Source organism: Hippocampus bargibanti, linkage group LG06 (genome assembly GCF_051943395.1).
Source record: "Hippocampus bargibanti isolate YZ-2025 linkage group LG06, ASM5194339v1, whole genome shotgun sequence".
Lineage (NCBI taxonomy): Eukaryota > Metazoa > Chordata > Actinopteri > Syngnathiformes > Syngnathidae > Hippocampus > Hippocampus bargibanti.
Window position 1 is genome coordinate 30,460,845 of NC_142739.1, and position 16,630 is coordinate 30,477,474.

Genomic DNA, 16,630 nt, shown 5'->3' on the forward strand with positions numbered 1-16,630 from the left:
GTGTCCGTGATTGCCTCCTCTCACATGACCCAAGTGTTTGTCCCCGTGATCAAGCACTTCCATCTCCATTTGTGGCACTGAAGACCCCCCTCCTCCCCGCAGTTAAAAAAAATCCCACCCTGATCGATATTCTCGAGCAAAGTCTGAACAAGGCCAGGTAAAACCGTGTCACAAAAATGGCTACTCTATACAAGCTAAATACAGCATGCTAATCATGTTTTTCCCTAGGAAAGAAAAAAAACTTTAGAAAAGTGGGTTTGTCGTTGCAAGAACCCAGTGGCATTTAGAGGCAAAGAGACAATTATTTATAACTCAAACAGGTTATTTATTGAAAATAAAGAATAGGCTAGGTCGGGCTAGCTTTCTGAACTGCAACAGTCAGGTTTCAAGTATTGACGTCAATTCATTTGAACTCGAATTTCACAAAAGTTAAGCTAACATTTGGAATTGCATTTTTTTTGTGCTGTCAAACTAGGTTGGTCGAAGTGACATTTCTGTTGTGTTTATCCGCAGCCAAAATAAACCAAACGAGGAGGTGCAGGAATCTGACAGTAAATTACATAAAAATCTCCCTCATACTTTGAGTATCCGGTCTCATTTGCATACCTCATCTTACGAACTTAATTGGTACCCAGAAAGTGTGTATAAGGTGAAAAGTTTGTCTGGCAAACATTTATTTCCCATAAGAAACCATTAAAATGAGAATAATACGTTCCAGGGTCCCCATAAAACATACTTTCCCACTAAGTAAGCCTTAAAACTACACAAAATACACCTCATTTTATGTATAATAAATGTGCTGTTGGATGGTAATTAAATAAATAAATGTACTGTACATTAAAGTCGTTTTATTGACCTTTGTGATGGTCGTTGATGTAGTTGCCTCTTCATGATATCCGAGTGAAATTGTCATGCTTTCTCTGCGATAATACCCTCACTCACACTGTCCCCTGCTAGCTGCTTTTCGTCCATCCAAATCAACCACTTCTATTGCCTGAGGCCGTTGCGTAGACAACACAGAAACACCCTTAGCCACGCGTAGCAATGGTCAACTTAGCGTAATGGTACTGGGATGCTAACTCACACAAACGCACACCTCGTTCGTGTTTTTTGATGATCTTCTTCTTCTTCTCGACCGTAATTTTCTTTTGTGTCCTCTTTGGCTGAACAGTAAGTAGCCTGTGGTGGTTTTTTTCGGTCCCATAATAGCACAAGTACTCCACTCGATAACAAACCACGTCTGCACTCATAGAAAGGGGGTGACGAAAACTAATCGGCCAGCCACCGTGGCGCTGTGTGGTTTGGTTCGTCCGCCGAAAACTAGTTTGTATGCCAAGATTATATTCTTGCGAATTTAATGTTCGTAAGGCAAAAAGTTTGTGAGCTAAAAGCGATCGTAAGCTGAGGTATCACTGTACATCGGTTTACATTATCATTGCACCTGACTTAACATTTTTCCTCGTCCATCCAATAATTCATTTCCCCACTTTTTCTTATGTTGTGATTTGTTGTCATTTACGTACTTGGACAAATAGAGGAAAGTAGTAGTTTTGCTCCCCATCATTCAGTTTTTTTCTTCTTATTGTTATTTTTTTTGTTTCTACCTTCTGGGCTGAAGCTTTAAAGTTCAACGTGACTCCTCCACTTGTGGTGATAAAGGCCATTTTGACCTCTGGGGGTGTTTTTGTCATTTTTATCTGTTTTCCCCCCTTATAATGTCATGGTTAAAAAAAATAAAACTAAAATGTCCTTTTCTCAGACAGAACCAAAGACGGACATACAGCTGTCACTACGCACATTTGGGGATGACAACATAAACTACCAATTACGCATTGGCAGAGGACAGGTGAGTCTTATTTTGAAATTTAAAATATGAAGTTATAAAATTATACTTTTATATTCATGTTTTGAGAACCTGGGGACCTGGGAACGGATTCTTCTCATTTTAATGGTTTCCTATGGGAAATTAATTTTTGGGATAGACACTTTTCGCCTTACACACTCTGTCTGGGAACCAATTAAGTTTGTACGCCAAGGTATCGCTGTATCGGGTTTTTTTTTCTTAAAATGAACATCCATGACACCAACCTTACATAATTTGAGTACAGATCAATTCAATCCGGAAAATGAGTGTGGCATTTAATAACCCGGTCATCCATGCTGGACTCATTTTGGCATATCTACGGGGTGAGGGCGATATCATGTGATGGCGGGCCGGGGCCAGCATTGGCACGAGGCTCTTGTCACATGTCAGTCAGGCGAGGGAGCGAGTCACATGATGCACGCGGGCCTACAAATTGCCTCCAAACAAGACCGTTTTCTCATTTGACAAAGTCCGGTCTCAAGTGGATTGTACTGCACCTTGTCGGGATATGATTAATAAATCCACCAGCCAGGTATTCACACCGTAGAAACACAACATTTATGTATTTATTTCAATAGAAAAAAATGGTTTTTGCGCCTTCCAGGTGACATATCGTGTGGTCCAGGTCACTGACCGCAACGTTGAGGGACGGGACGAGGTTGGCGGGACGGTGAGTGTCGTCTCAACCGCGTCTTTCAGAAGCGATCCTCAGCTACTTGAACCCTTAGCAGGATGGACTTTTTTGTTGTTGTTTTTTTAGATGTCTCACCAAGTGTTCGAACATGTCGAATGTTGTGCTTAATAATAATAATAAGAAGAACAATAATATAACAATAATATATTTATGTTAACATACGTGGTTTAAATAAAGGACGAACAAGGAGAGCCAATCGTGCTCTCCATTAAAGTGTTTTATGAGGTACAGTATTCAGTTTGGCTCATCTTCACACACAATTCCAAGTGGTAGAAGAGTTAGCTTTCCGCTAGTCAACAAAACTCCCCCGCCCCCAATTTATTTATATTTTTTAACTTATGTCAACAGTAGTTACTATTTTTTCAATTATCCCGGCGCCTCTTGTTCATAAACAACATGAAACACAAGTGATCGTTTTTCGATTGAAAATGCATTGTTATTGTAGTGACGGTCATTGACCGTTGGGGGGCGCCATTCGCCTGTTTTGACAGCACATGGAAAGCCACTTGATTAGGTACTCGTGCACAGACGTCTGCAGTACTTGATGTTCAGTGATACCTCAGCTTACCAATGAAATTGGTTCCCAGAAAGTATGCGTAAGGCGAAAAGGGTGTCTTCCAAACATTAATTTCCCCTAGGAAACCATTAAAATTGAGAATAATACGTTCCAAGGTCCCCATAAAACACAATTTTCGACTAAATAAGCCTTAAAATTACACAGAATAGACCTTATTTCATGTATAAAGTGGTTTTATTGACCTTTGTGATGGTGGATGTAGTTGCGCCTTGATGATATCCGAGTGAGGTTTCCGTGCACTCACACTGTCACCTGCTAGCTGCTTTTCGTTAATCCAAATCAACAGAAGTTTTCCAACCTCTTCTATTGCCTGAGACCGTTGCTTAGACAACACAGAAACACAAAAATCAATGGAACTGTTTTTGTGCTTTTTATTGTTGTTGAGATTCATCTTTTTGTTGTTGTCTGAACTATTTTTGTTCTATTTACATCACTTTGGCAGTTGTGCTCTCAAAATAGAGTGACACTTGACTTGCATTGTACTTCCTGAATGGCTTTTTATTACATTTAATTTGTGTATAGCGCAGCATTTAAAAGTGAGCGTTATTGTCGTTTTGCATCCCAAAATGTCCCGCGTTGAACTTGTCATTAGATTACGCAGTTGTCGCTAATTGACGTAGCCGCTGAGTGCATAGCCAAAGAGGCACTTTGCTTGCAAGAGCTCTCATTGGAGGATGGACGGTCATAAAGAAAATGGATTCCCAGTGACCTTGAAGGCAGCACGACCTTGGATAAGTGCCCCCCGCACATCTCATGAAGGCCCTCTCGGAAATTGTGGTTTGTTGTTGGACTCGGTGATTGTTTGACCCTACTCCAAAGGTCAACGGTTTAACGTAAAATTGCTTGGACGTACGTGTCCATCGAAAATTTCAAGCACCCTTGCTTAAAGGACAACCGACGTCTCCGGACAAGTTGTGTCCATCATTTGTAAAATGGCTTCAAATGACTCCTACTCAGCGTATTTTACAAAGATTCCATGGCATATAGCTGTTGGTGACGAGTCCTCACCCTACGTCACTGAAGGAACGCCCCTCACCGAGAAAGGACATACAGTGATACGTCGGTTTCCGACCATAATCCGTTTCAGAAACCTGTTCGAAAACCGATTTGTTGAAAAACCGAAACAGCACTTTCCATTAAAATCAATGTAAAAAATATTAATCCGTTCAAAGTGTAGAAAACAACTTTTTAACCATTTCATCGCATAAACCCAATAAAAACTTAATAATAGAGCAGGTCTTGTGTAAAATTCTATAAAAAAACAAAGTTTTATTTTCACCAATTTTTAACATCAACATTAACATCTGTACATAAAAATCTCTGTATCTTTGTGCCAGGGGGCGTGTTGGCACCTATCCCAGCTATCTTTGGGCAAACACAGGGCACGCTAACTTTTCAAACCATCCTCTGCTTGCTTTAAAATCCTACTATTCAGGAGATCTTAACCAAATATGTCCGCATTTTCGCAAAAGTAAAACAACAATATTCATGCGTCGGTCACAATGAGGAAGACGTGACGTATAAGGAAGCGGAGGGTAGGTAGTCCAGTGATGCATTCAGATGCACTCAGTTTGGTTGAGAACCAAATTTCGGTTGTATAAAAAATAGGACATTTTTGGTTGAAAACCGAATGGGATGAAAAAACTAAAACGGTTCAGTATTTTTCTTTCCTTTTTCTTTATTTCCATTTTTTCTTTTTTTTCTTTTTTCTGTTTTTTATTTTTCCTTTTTCATTTTTTTCTGTTAAGTATTTTTCTTTCCTTTTTCTTTGTTTCCATTTTGTTTTTTTATTTTTTTTCTCTTTCTTTTTCTTTTATTCTTGATTCCAGTCGACGACACGTTTGCGACCCAAAAACGTCGACTGACGCTTCTCTGCGTATTTTTTTCTCTTTGATCCGTCCGTCCCAGGCGGTGATCCCGAACCCTTTCAGTCATGGAGGAAGCCCATCCGGGGAATGGGCGGGTGGCGAGGCACGCTTGGCCTACTTCCCCGCCGCGGCGGTGAGCGACTCCTCCGAGCCCCCTTTCACGAAGACGGCAGGTGAGCGCCTCTTTTTCAACTTTTGATTGACATGCATCAATCGCAGCGCTCAGTCCCGACCGACTCGGTATTCGTGGGCTTCATTTTATTGGCCCTCGCACGCCGCAGTGCCTTGCTTCTTTCAAGTAAATTACGGGGGAGCCCCCGCTGATCACATGTAATTACTTGGCGTCACATGAGCCCGCTTCGCACGGCTCGCTCGGTGCCTCATGTCGTTATCTCGCCGACGTCGACGTATCGGCTGGGCATCTACCCATCACTAACAATACAGTCAGTCAAAACTTGGTTTTGGAACGTCTCGGTTCTCAACTAAGTTGGTTTTCCACCACGTTTCTTTATTTATATTCCATACCTCGGTTTGCAAACAAAAATGAGTTCTCAGTTGACGAATTTAATTGGTTCCCAGAAAGTGTGTGCGTAGGGCGAAAAGTTGGTCTGCTAAACATTTATTTCCCATAAGAAACCATTAAAATGAGACTAATCCGTTCCCAGGTCCCCATAAAACATCATTGTTTTTCCCAGCGGACAAATCAGCCCATTTCCAACAGAGCTTGGGCGCCATCTTGTGCATTTTCTGGGACGCTACGTTGCAGTCCAGATGCCTCAAAATGACACGGAAGGACTCCTTTAATCGATTGCAAACATTTATGCTTTCCTCTTCAGAACTACAGTAAAGTCTCGTTATATCGATATTCAAGGGAGTCCGAAAAAATATCGATATAACCGGGACTATCGATATATCCGATATCGATATAACGAGACTTTACTGTATTTGAATTATATTCATAACTGGATGAGTAACAAGAAAGCATCTTCTCCCAATCTGAAGCCATTGTTTAGATTCTCCAGCAAGGCAAGACCTATTGGGGGGGCGGGACCTTCTGAAACTGGCCACTTCCGGTTTCATTTTGAAGTAGTTTTTGTACGCTTGAAGTCATTTTTATTGGTGTTTTGCATTTGACTAAAAATATCAGCCTGTGTGTTTTGGCTGTTTTAGATGCTATAAAACGTGTTTCTGATGTCAGTTAGGAAACAAAAAAATGGTGTCGGTTGTCCTTTAAGGGTGTCTGTGTCAGATTCTCAATCTTTACGCTTTCAATTCTCCATCGAATGGCACCCGCTCCTCAAAACATTTGTAGCGCGGTGTTTCATTTCATTGTTCCTTAAGCTCCCAGATGCGCCTGTCTTGGAGCATGTTAGGCTGATTTACGATACTTGCGGACCAGTTGCCCATTGTCTCTCTGAAATATATATCTTTTTTTGTCACTGCCACGCGCACACGAGCGCCTTGAGAGAACCAATGAAATGCGAGCGCGCCATGTGAATGGATGAGCTTCATTTGTCACAATTACCCAGACGAGTCGTCTGAGGGGACGGCTGATGTGTCATACTTAGCCCTCAACTGTTGCTTAACTGACGACAGGTTCACACTTGTTGGATTTAAAAAAAAAACACATGATATATGTACAGATATATACAGACGCTCCCCAACGTATGAACAAGATATGCTCCGAATGGTCGTTCGTAAGGTGAATTTGTTCCTAAGTTGCTTCAGCGCTATATTTTGTAACACATGCATGTTTAAAGCTTATAGAAGTATGTTTAAGATTCATATAAGTATATTAAAGGCTTGTGGAAGTAACCTGTATTGGTTTGTACTGAAAAATAAACATTGAAAAAATATATATTCTCTATAAAGGTATATACATGTACAACTGGAGAGAATACGATATATGCTACTACAAAAATGTTCGTATGTAGCGTTGTTCGTAACTCGAATGCTCGTAAGTAGGGGAGTGTGTATATGGGTGTGTGTGGGTGTGTGTGTGTGTGTTTGTGTACGTATATATATATATATATATATACGTATATATATATATATATATATATATATATATATATATATATATAAACACACACACTTTAAAATCAAAATTGCAGCTGGAATTTGCTGCAATTTGTGTTTGAGTCATTTGATTGATTGCCTCCATTTCAGTGTCGGCTCACATCATATGTGTCATATGTATGTGAGCGGTTTTACTCTACTTTCTTTTTTTCCTCACGAGTGAACAGATGCTGAAGTCAAGCCGTCCGGCATCACACAATGACTCCTTCTGTTTTTTTATACAACCCGCCACAGGTCAGTTCTACGTGATGATGACCCCTCCCGACACCGTCCAGATGGGTGCTACCCGAAGTATTGCCCCGCGTACGCAACCCTTCCCAGTGTGAGTGTCACATCCCTTGCACCCCACCCAAAGAAAATCCACACACACACACACACACACACACACACACCCATCCATCCTTTTATTTATATATATAAAAAATATATATATATATATATATATATATATATATATATATATAGAAATATATATATATATATATATATATATATATAACGAGACTTTTTTTTAGACTAAGTCTTTTTTTTTAGACTAAGTCATAATATTTTATGATGTGCTGCTGGGGCGCAGTATCGGTCTATACAAACAATTTATGGCTTTATTTCAAGAGTTTTCTCACTCAGGTGCTACTTTAACTTGCCCTCATTTTTATCAACTCTTGTTTTCGCCCTTAACTAACCTCCTGCGGAACTGCAACGGATACAATCTATTTGGACTGATGTGTAGTAAAAAACATGAGTGACATATCACGTATGAAAAGATGCTACCCGCAAAAAAAACTGCACCATCAAGTAATTCTTCCCATAACGAACTCCCAGGGGGAGCATCAAAATGTTTTTTATTCTTGGAAGAAAGGATGCAGAGTGAAAGCATAAATTTGTCGCTATCTACATCGGGTTTTAATTACAGTGATACCTCCGCTTACGAACTGAATTGCTTCCCAGAAAGTGTGTGTAAGGTGAAAAGTGTGTCTTCCAAACATTAATTTCCCATAGGAAACCATTAAAATAAGAATAATCCGTTCCCAGGTCCCTATAAAACATAATTTTCTCCTAAATAATCCCTAAAACTACACAAAATATACATAATTTTATGTATAATAAATGTGATATTGGATTGTCATTAAAGAAATAAACCGTACTGTATATAATAAAGTGGTTTTATTGACCTTTGTGATGGTCGTTGATGTAGTTGCCTCTTGATGATATCCGAGTGAAGTTGCCGTGCTTTCTCAGCGATAATACCCTCACTCACACTGTCCCCTGCTAGTTGCTTTTTGTTAATCCAAATCAACAGATGTTTTTCAAGCTCTTCTATTGCCTGAGACCGCTGCTTCGACAACACAAAAAACACCCTTAGCCACACGTAGCAATGGGCGACTTAGCATACTTGTAGTGGGACACTAAGTCACACAAACGCGCACCTCGTTCGTGTTTTTCGATGATCTCCTTCTTCTGCTCGACCCTAATTTTCCTTTTTCGGTCCCAAAAAAGCAAAAGTATCCACTCGATAGCAAACCACATCTGCACTCAGAGAAAGGGGGTGTGAATACAGATCGAAATCAAACTTAAAGAAGTACAAATAGTCATCCAGAAAGCTTTGGCAGAACAATTGGCGACCATTTGCGGAGTGAAGCGCCAACGCGATGGCCACTTCGAAACAACAGCTGACCAAATAGTACATTGACGCCAATACAATCCTTTTAGGAAGCTTTTATTTTGAAATTGACTTGCATGTTGGCTTCACAGGAAGCTTGACTTAATCCCTGTGTTAGTGCCATGACATCGACGCCATACCCAAATCGTTATTCAATCGCTGATTTATAGACGCCTGAAAAGTGCTAGTCAATGACGCCGCCATTTTCTGAGCGGTCAGCGCAAAGCCGCGACGAGCAAGCACATGACCGACGATTAAATCGAGTTATGCTTATTTTGCCTTGTCGTGAACGCTAAAATGCAGCAGTTGTTATTTGGACACAAAATGTGTCTTGTCGCGAGTTAAGCCACATGACGAATGGGAGAATGCGACAGATACAGTAAAGTCTCGTTATATCGATATCGGATATATCGATAGTCCCGGTTATATCGATATTTTTTCGGACTCCCTTGAATATCGATATAACGAGACTTTACTGTACATAAAAAAAAGTTTTAATTCCAAACAAATTCAGGAATGGCGCTCCACGTCATATTTTCAATTCCCGAATAAATTTGGGAATGGCAGTGAATGCCCCCGCCATCTTGGGAGGGGCAGCGGGCCTTATCAGAATCAGAATCAGAATACCTTTATTCGTCCCGCAATGGGGAAATTTGCAGTCCACAGCAGCATATCCTGTCCAGAACATTAACCAATTCACTCCCATTCCTGAATTTATTCCGGGGGTTTTTTTTTCGTGCTTGGGTGCCGATAAAGCGCTGGCCAGACTTCTGGCAAATGTTTTGTCCTTCCACAGGGGGGCAGCATTTCCCATTTTTCCACGTCCCCGCTTCAGATGCTGTTAAACCAATGTGGATGTATTGCATTGTATTTTGGACATCTGCCCCCAATTCAAGCTCATATAACTCCAGACCCATATTATTTAGGAATTAACTGTTTCTTTCTAATGAAAGAAGAGCATCTAAGGTTTCTTACGCTGTATTGAATGTTGATGCAGTCCTAAAAGTCAATATTCTGTGGGTGCTGGAATTTGAGTGACAATGACAAAAACCCTGGCACTGGAGTGGACACATTTTTGCACGTTTGGCAGCCTGGTTTTTCCGTCCAAACAAGTGATGATGGTTTGGACCCTGTTGTTTTACGTTCCCTGATTTTCCCCACCCCGTTTTGAGCGTCAGCTCATCAACGCTGACATTGCAGTTTGTCAAAGTGAAGTAACAACCTCCCCCACTCCCCCGCCGTACGTGCCGTCCGCAGAGATTAAAAACGAGACGCTGCGGCAAGAAGCTTTAAACCGGTGAGGAACGCCCTCCTCCACCCCCCCGTTCCACTTCTTCCTCTTTTTCCCATCACCGCCGTCACAGCACATTTCTGTTTGCAGCAAATGAACTAATCCAATTAGATCCCGAACAGAGTGGCGATTCCGCCCGACCCACCTACCCGCCGCGATTCTCCCCACTCTGAGCCGCAGATGTAGCGCTCCCTCAGTACTGACCCTCATCCATTGTTGTTAGCGCGGCAACTCGGTCCCCGTCAGGAATTGGAAATGAGGTCGGCGCGCCGCGTGGGTGAAAAACAACATCTCCAGACTCGTCGTCGCGGTGTTCTCGCGGCTGACGGACACTCGTCGCACACTTTGTCCGATGCTGTTTTAAAAAGCTCCGTTCATGTTGAAGTCTTAGTTAGTTACAGTTAGCTAACACCACACGTTCTGCTGCACAAAATTGTAAATATACCGTTTTATTCCCAGTGTATAAAGCACACCCGATAGCCTTGATTTTCTTCCAAAGATCACTCTCTTCTTTCATCACAAAACAAGTTAATTCCCAAGTGATATGGCTCTGGAGTTATCTGAGCTTGAAATGGGGGCGGCTGTCCAAAATACAATGCGATCCATCCATATTGGATTCTGTAGCGCTTGAACGACAGCTGAAGCTGGAACACTAGCGGCAAATGAGTTTCTCTGAGCCCCCCGAAAATATTATGCTTCTGCAGGTTTGGCTTACATTAGCTATATAGCTAGTTAGCTGGCTATCTATTAGCTCCAGTATATATCCAGCTATCTGGGCGTCGATTAGATATCTTTTAGCTAGCTAGATCACTATCTCTTAGATATCTATTAGTTGGCTATCTATTAGCTAGCTAGCTAGCTTTCTATCTATTTGAGTTACTACCGGCTTGAATGAACGCTGGTGCGTGTGGCTGCCGCTGCTCACCCACAGAAAAACTGATCCTGTGACTGTAAAGTGACCTTGAGAGTTTTGAAAGGCGCTTAGTAATTAAATGTATTATTATTATAAAACAAAAAAAAAAACTAAATAACAAAGAATATGACAACACAAAGACACAGAGAGTCCTTCATTCTTCAGCACTTGCTGTACCCTCTTTGTCACATGATGAAAGAGGTTTTTTTTTGTGGAGCCTGATTGATGGGATATTTTAACCTTGCAGTCTACATTCTGCCTTTGAACTATCAAGAAAGTTGAAACAAGTCCACATTTCACTGTGTTTTCTATCCATTTTCTCACCATTTCACTATAGTTTTTATGTATATATATATATATATATATATATATATATATATATATATATATATATATATATATATATATATATATATATATATATATATATATATATATATATAGATAGATAGATAGATAGAAAATCTAATTGTCTAATTTTTTAGTATTAAGTTCGTAAGCTGAGGTATCACTGTATTGCATTGTGTATCGCGCGCCCCCCCAACACTCCAAAAAAACCCAAACCAACGTGTGTGTGTGTGTGTGTTTTGTTTGTCTGAAGGAAAATGGACGTGCCCCGAACACCGCGAGATGAAAGGAGGAGAGCGCAGCACAATGAAGGTGGGTGATTAGCCGTCATGGCGCCCTTTCCACTCGCCTGACAGGGCAACACAATGCAGGCCTCTGTTGCTCGCGCGATGGATGATGTGCGGTTCAACAGGGGGATATACTCAAGTTGGCCACTAGAGGGTGTTGTGGAGTTGCCATAGCCTGGCAACCACAGAAGAAAAAAATATATAACAAAACAAAAATGTCTTCCTGTTTTTCTTTGTTTTTAGTTGAGAGGCGGCGAAGGGACAAAATCAACAACTGGATTGTGACGCTGTCCAAAATCATCCCTGACTGCAACATGGACAGCAGCAAAACCGGAGCAGTGAGTTTTCATTCATTCATTCATTCATTCGCTCATTGGACACTTTTTTTCCCCAGTGGAAGCCTCACATGAAGAAATTTCAAATTGGAAAAGGAACAAGGCGCAAACATTGTCTTTCAAAGATATACATACATAAATGAATTAAATAAATACATACATGAATAAATGAAAACATCATGAATAAATAGCTTAATAGTTAAATAGATGAATACAATGTAAATAAATGAATACATAAATAAGTAAGTAAATAAATAAATAGTTTAATAGCCAACTAGATAAGTTAAATGTAAATAGGCGCTTACAAATGAAATGGATTATTATTATAAAATGTAAATAAATGAATGAAAAAATGAAGAGCTAAATAGATAAACAAAATGTAAACAAACACGCAAGTAAGCCAAATAAATCAAATTAATAAACAAATAGATAAATAAACACACAAATAAACTTAATAAATCAAATGAATAGAGAAATAGATGAATAAATAGATAAATGAATACACAAATACATGAATGACTACATGAATAAATGAAAAAATGAATAAGTAGCGAAATAGATAAAAAACATGGAAACAAACACACAAATAAACTCAAATTAAATGAATAAACAGATAAATAGGTAAATGAAACATAAATAAACACACAAATAAACAAAATGAATAAAAAATAACCAGAAAAATAGAGAAATAGATATATAACACATAAATAAACACACATGAACGATTAATAAATGTTTAAATACGTAAATCAATGAGATAAAATCCTGTCTCATACTGTTCTTTCTCGATTGTGAGACAAAATCCTCATTTTGGTCTAAGAAGGATTTTTCAAAATAAAAGAAGTTTGTCTTTAATCCTACTTGAACATCTGGAGCAGCCAGGGTGAGGGAATCTTGTGAGTGTTTTTGAAGCTCCCATTTTCAGCAGGCCTGTGGTGCTTCCAGAGCAAAGGAGGCATCCTCTCCAAAGCCTGCGACTACATCCGCCAACTGCGCCACAGCAACCAGCGGCTGCAGGAGAGCCTGAAAGAGGCGGACCGCATCCAGGTGGACAATGAGCTGTGCAGGCAGCAGGTAGGGCCGGGAAACGCCCTCCGTCCGCTATACAGTATAAACCATTATGGATGTATCTGCCCTCATTTCAAGCTCCTATAACTCCAGACCCATATCATTTAGGAATTAACTCTTTTTTACTGATGAAAGTAGAGAGTCTAAGGTTTGTAACGCTGCATTGAATGTTGATGTCATCCTCAAACTTAATATTCTGTGAGTCCTGGAATTTAAGTGACAATGACAAAAACCCTGGCACCCATTTTTGCGCATCGTCTGGCACGCAATGAGTTAAATTAGCTCCGAACTGATTTTTTTCTTCTTTCTTCCAAGATTGAGGAACTGAAGAACGAAAACGCCTCATTGAGAACGCAGCTGCGGCAGCGCGGCATCGAGATGGCGGGGGAAACGTCATCGCCGTAGCGACGAAGGAGTCGCCGCCGCCGCCATTGCGACATTTTGGCAAAACCAAAACAAGGACTTGTGAAGAATCACGTGTACCCGAGCCGCCGCCTCAAAGCCTCGCTTGCCCCTTGACCAACTATTGCCTCGTATCAAGGACGATAACATTTCATTTCATGACCTCTGACCCCCTCCCGCAACCTACCTGCAAGATGGCAAGTCTATTTTTATTATTATTTTTTTTTTTTTGGGGGGGGGGAGGGGCTTCCAATGCCCATTTGTGATGCTCAGATAACTTGAAATGTCGGCCATATTGCATGTGGCCGACACCCCAGGAAAACGAGATGTAAGTATAGTAAATGTGGAGGAGTCTAGGCTGGACCCCCCCTTCAAAAGACTCTTGCTTTCCTTCAGAAGTTAACCAATCTTTAATTTTGTATTTTTTTAACAATGCGATTGAACACAAAAACGTGTCTATTTTTCATTTTTTTGAAACATCACGACTGATAAATTTTCATCTCTCCGTAAGCCCCGCCCCCCCGTATGCTTTCTGCCGCAGCAGAACGTGAAATCGAGATAAATAATGCAAATGCGTAGACGTGGGCTAATTTGCTAATCATCAAAAGGTCACATGATGGCTGATGATTCTCCACCTTCCCATCAACATCTTCTTTTCAAATGCTAAATGCCGCCGTGGTAGCAGCCTCGACGTCTCTCAGGTTAGATTGCGAGGCATCTTTTTTATTGACAAATGGTCACAAATAAACTCGCTATTATCCTCAATGTGGATTGGTTGTCACATAGCCACACCCACTGTGGCAAAAAAAAAGCACACTGGCTTGACGGAGCCCTCGCGCACTCCCGGTTGCGTTCGTTATTTGGAGGTTGGGAATCCAAACCCAGCCTCGTGTACGTGTGCATATGTGTGTATATATATATATGTGTGTGTGTGTATATATGTGTGTGTGTGTGTGTATATATATGTGTGTGTGCATGTATGTCTGTGACTGTAAAGTGTCCTTGAGAGCTTTGAAAGGCGCTTGGCGGGTGTGGCTGCCGCTGCTCACCCACAGAAAAACTGATCCTGTGACTATAAAGTGACCTTGAGATTTTTGAAAGGCGCTGATGTGTATATCTGCATGTATGTTTGTGTGTGTGTGCGTGTTATGGATTTCTGTGTATAATTTCACCCCAATGTTTTACACATTTTTTTCAATCTTGATTTGGAAATCCTTGTTCCTCATTGGTCATTTTTCCAGGAAGTTTTGGCCATTCCGAAGTGACAATGTGGAAGTTCCACAGTGCCCAAAACCTGAACTGTGATGCAATCGGCACGTTGACACTCCCCCCCCCTCAAACCCCTCAACCAATTGCCGTCATGTGGAATTCCGCTTCTCTCTACGGATACCCCCACCCCTTCCCTCCCGACCCCTGACCCCCCAACATCTTGTGTTTTTCTATGTATTTATTATTCCCACAGATTGACCTCCATGTGGGGTCGTTACAAGGTCACGGTCCAAAGGTTTGCCATGGGTGAAGTTTGCGCAATGGACGGACGGTCGGGGTCGACGGCCTCCTGGGCCAAGAGGAACACGGCGCCGGCGCCTGCTGAGGTGAGCCTGTCTGCCGCCCTTGCGGCAGCTTTTGTTTGGCCATCCGATCTCCTCCCGCTGATAAGCCGCCTGCCAGGAAAAACACGGGTGCAAATGGCCGACCCACAACACCCTTCATCCCAAATGTCATCACTCAAGGTAGGCTAAAAATAATAAGAATAATAATACATTTGATTTATAAGCGCTTTTCAAAACTCTCAAGGTCACTTTACAGTCACAGGATCAGTTTTTTCCATGGGTTAGCAGCGGCAGCCACACGCGCCAGCGTTCACTCAACCCGGAAGTAACTCAAATTGATAGAAAGCTAGCTAGCTAATAGATAGCTAGTCAGCTAAGAAAACCAGCTAGCCAGCTAATAGCTAGATAGCTCACAGATTGCTAGCTAGCTAATATGTTTCCTGACTCAAATAGCTAGCAAGCCATACAGCTAATAGATAGCTAGCCAGCTAAGAAAGCCAGCTAGCCATTAATAATAATAATAATAATAATAATACATTTCATTTAGAAGCGCCTTTCAAAACTCTCAAGGTCCATTTACAGTTATGGGGGGTGAGATAGCTAGCTATATAGCTAATAGATAGCTAATAATAATAATACATTTAATCTATAAGCGCCTTTCAAAACTCTCAAGGTGAATTTACAGTTACAGGTTAAGTTAGATAGCTAACTATAAAGCTAGCTAGCTAGCTATGTAGCTAATAAATAGCTCATAATAATAATACATTTAATCTATAAGCGCCTTTCAAGGGATATGTTAGACAGCTACATAGATACCTAGCTAGCAAGATAGATAGCTATAGGGCTAATAGATAGCTAGCTAGCCAGCCAGATAGCTTATAGATAGCAAATAAATAAACATAGGGGCAAATAAATCAATTCATGCATGCTTGACAATACGAGGACACTTTTTTAATTTTATTTTCTTAAGAAGCAGATATTTGATCGCGTTCGCCAGCCTGTATTCTTTATCCTCTGCATCGAATAGACATCTTTGTCCGTATTAATCGGGACTCAGGTGGGCAAGAAATCAGACGTATTTTGTAAATTGCGATCAACCTGCGGCGTTTGTTCAATCGACTTTTTGTTTTTGTGAAGATGATTTGATAGCACGCGATTCAAAGTTTGATGGAAAATATCGATTTTATGACGTGAGATAAGCCCACGTCACGCAAACAAATCAAAAAGGGATTATTTTATTTCCTCTTCTCGACGGCAGAGCGATAAACAAGCGATGGCTAATTAACCTCGCGGTGGAATAAAAGATGGAAGTGAAATGACAACAACAAAAAAACATAATAAATAAAGATAAAAAGCAGATTGAATCGACGACGTCCAAATTGTCATTGGGCCTTCAAAGGCGTTTGGAATTGCCCGAGGTGACTCAATTAGCCACGGCGGCGACCGCGCGCCGCTCTGTCTCGCTCGCCGATAACCTCGCCGACCGCCGTTGCGTCACTGTCAACAAAGCGCCACGCGAGCGTCATACTCCCAAACGTGTTGTTTTTTTTTCAGGTGTGGGTTCGCCCCCCCCCTAAACCTAGCACGCGCCATCTTGTGCTTTTCGGTCGCCGGAAACAATCGGCTCACGAGCGTGATGAGGTAACGACGCCGCCATGATGTTCCAGGACATCCTTCCTGGAAATGATCCC

The 16,630-nt window shown here is 41.1% G+C and overlaps 1 protein-coding gene across 1 annotated transcript; it reads left to right on the plus strand.

Moving 5' to 3' along the window:
• Positions 1-109: 109 nt before the first annotated feature.
• usf2l (upstream transcription factor 2, c-fos interacting-like) lies at positions 110-14,134 on the plus strand (the record flags this gene model as incomplete). Its single annotated transcript, XM_088998505.1, has 9 exons — positions 110-157; positions 1,760-1,846; positions 2,469-2,534; positions 5,044-5,176; positions 7,317-7,404; positions 11,548-11,606; positions 11,825-11,919; positions 12,862-12,990; positions 13,300-14,134. Coding segments are annotated over 9 exons (795 nt in total), but the record flags the coding sequence as incomplete, so codon positions are not given.
• Between the last annotated feature and the right edge of the window lie 2,496 nt (positions 14,135-16,630).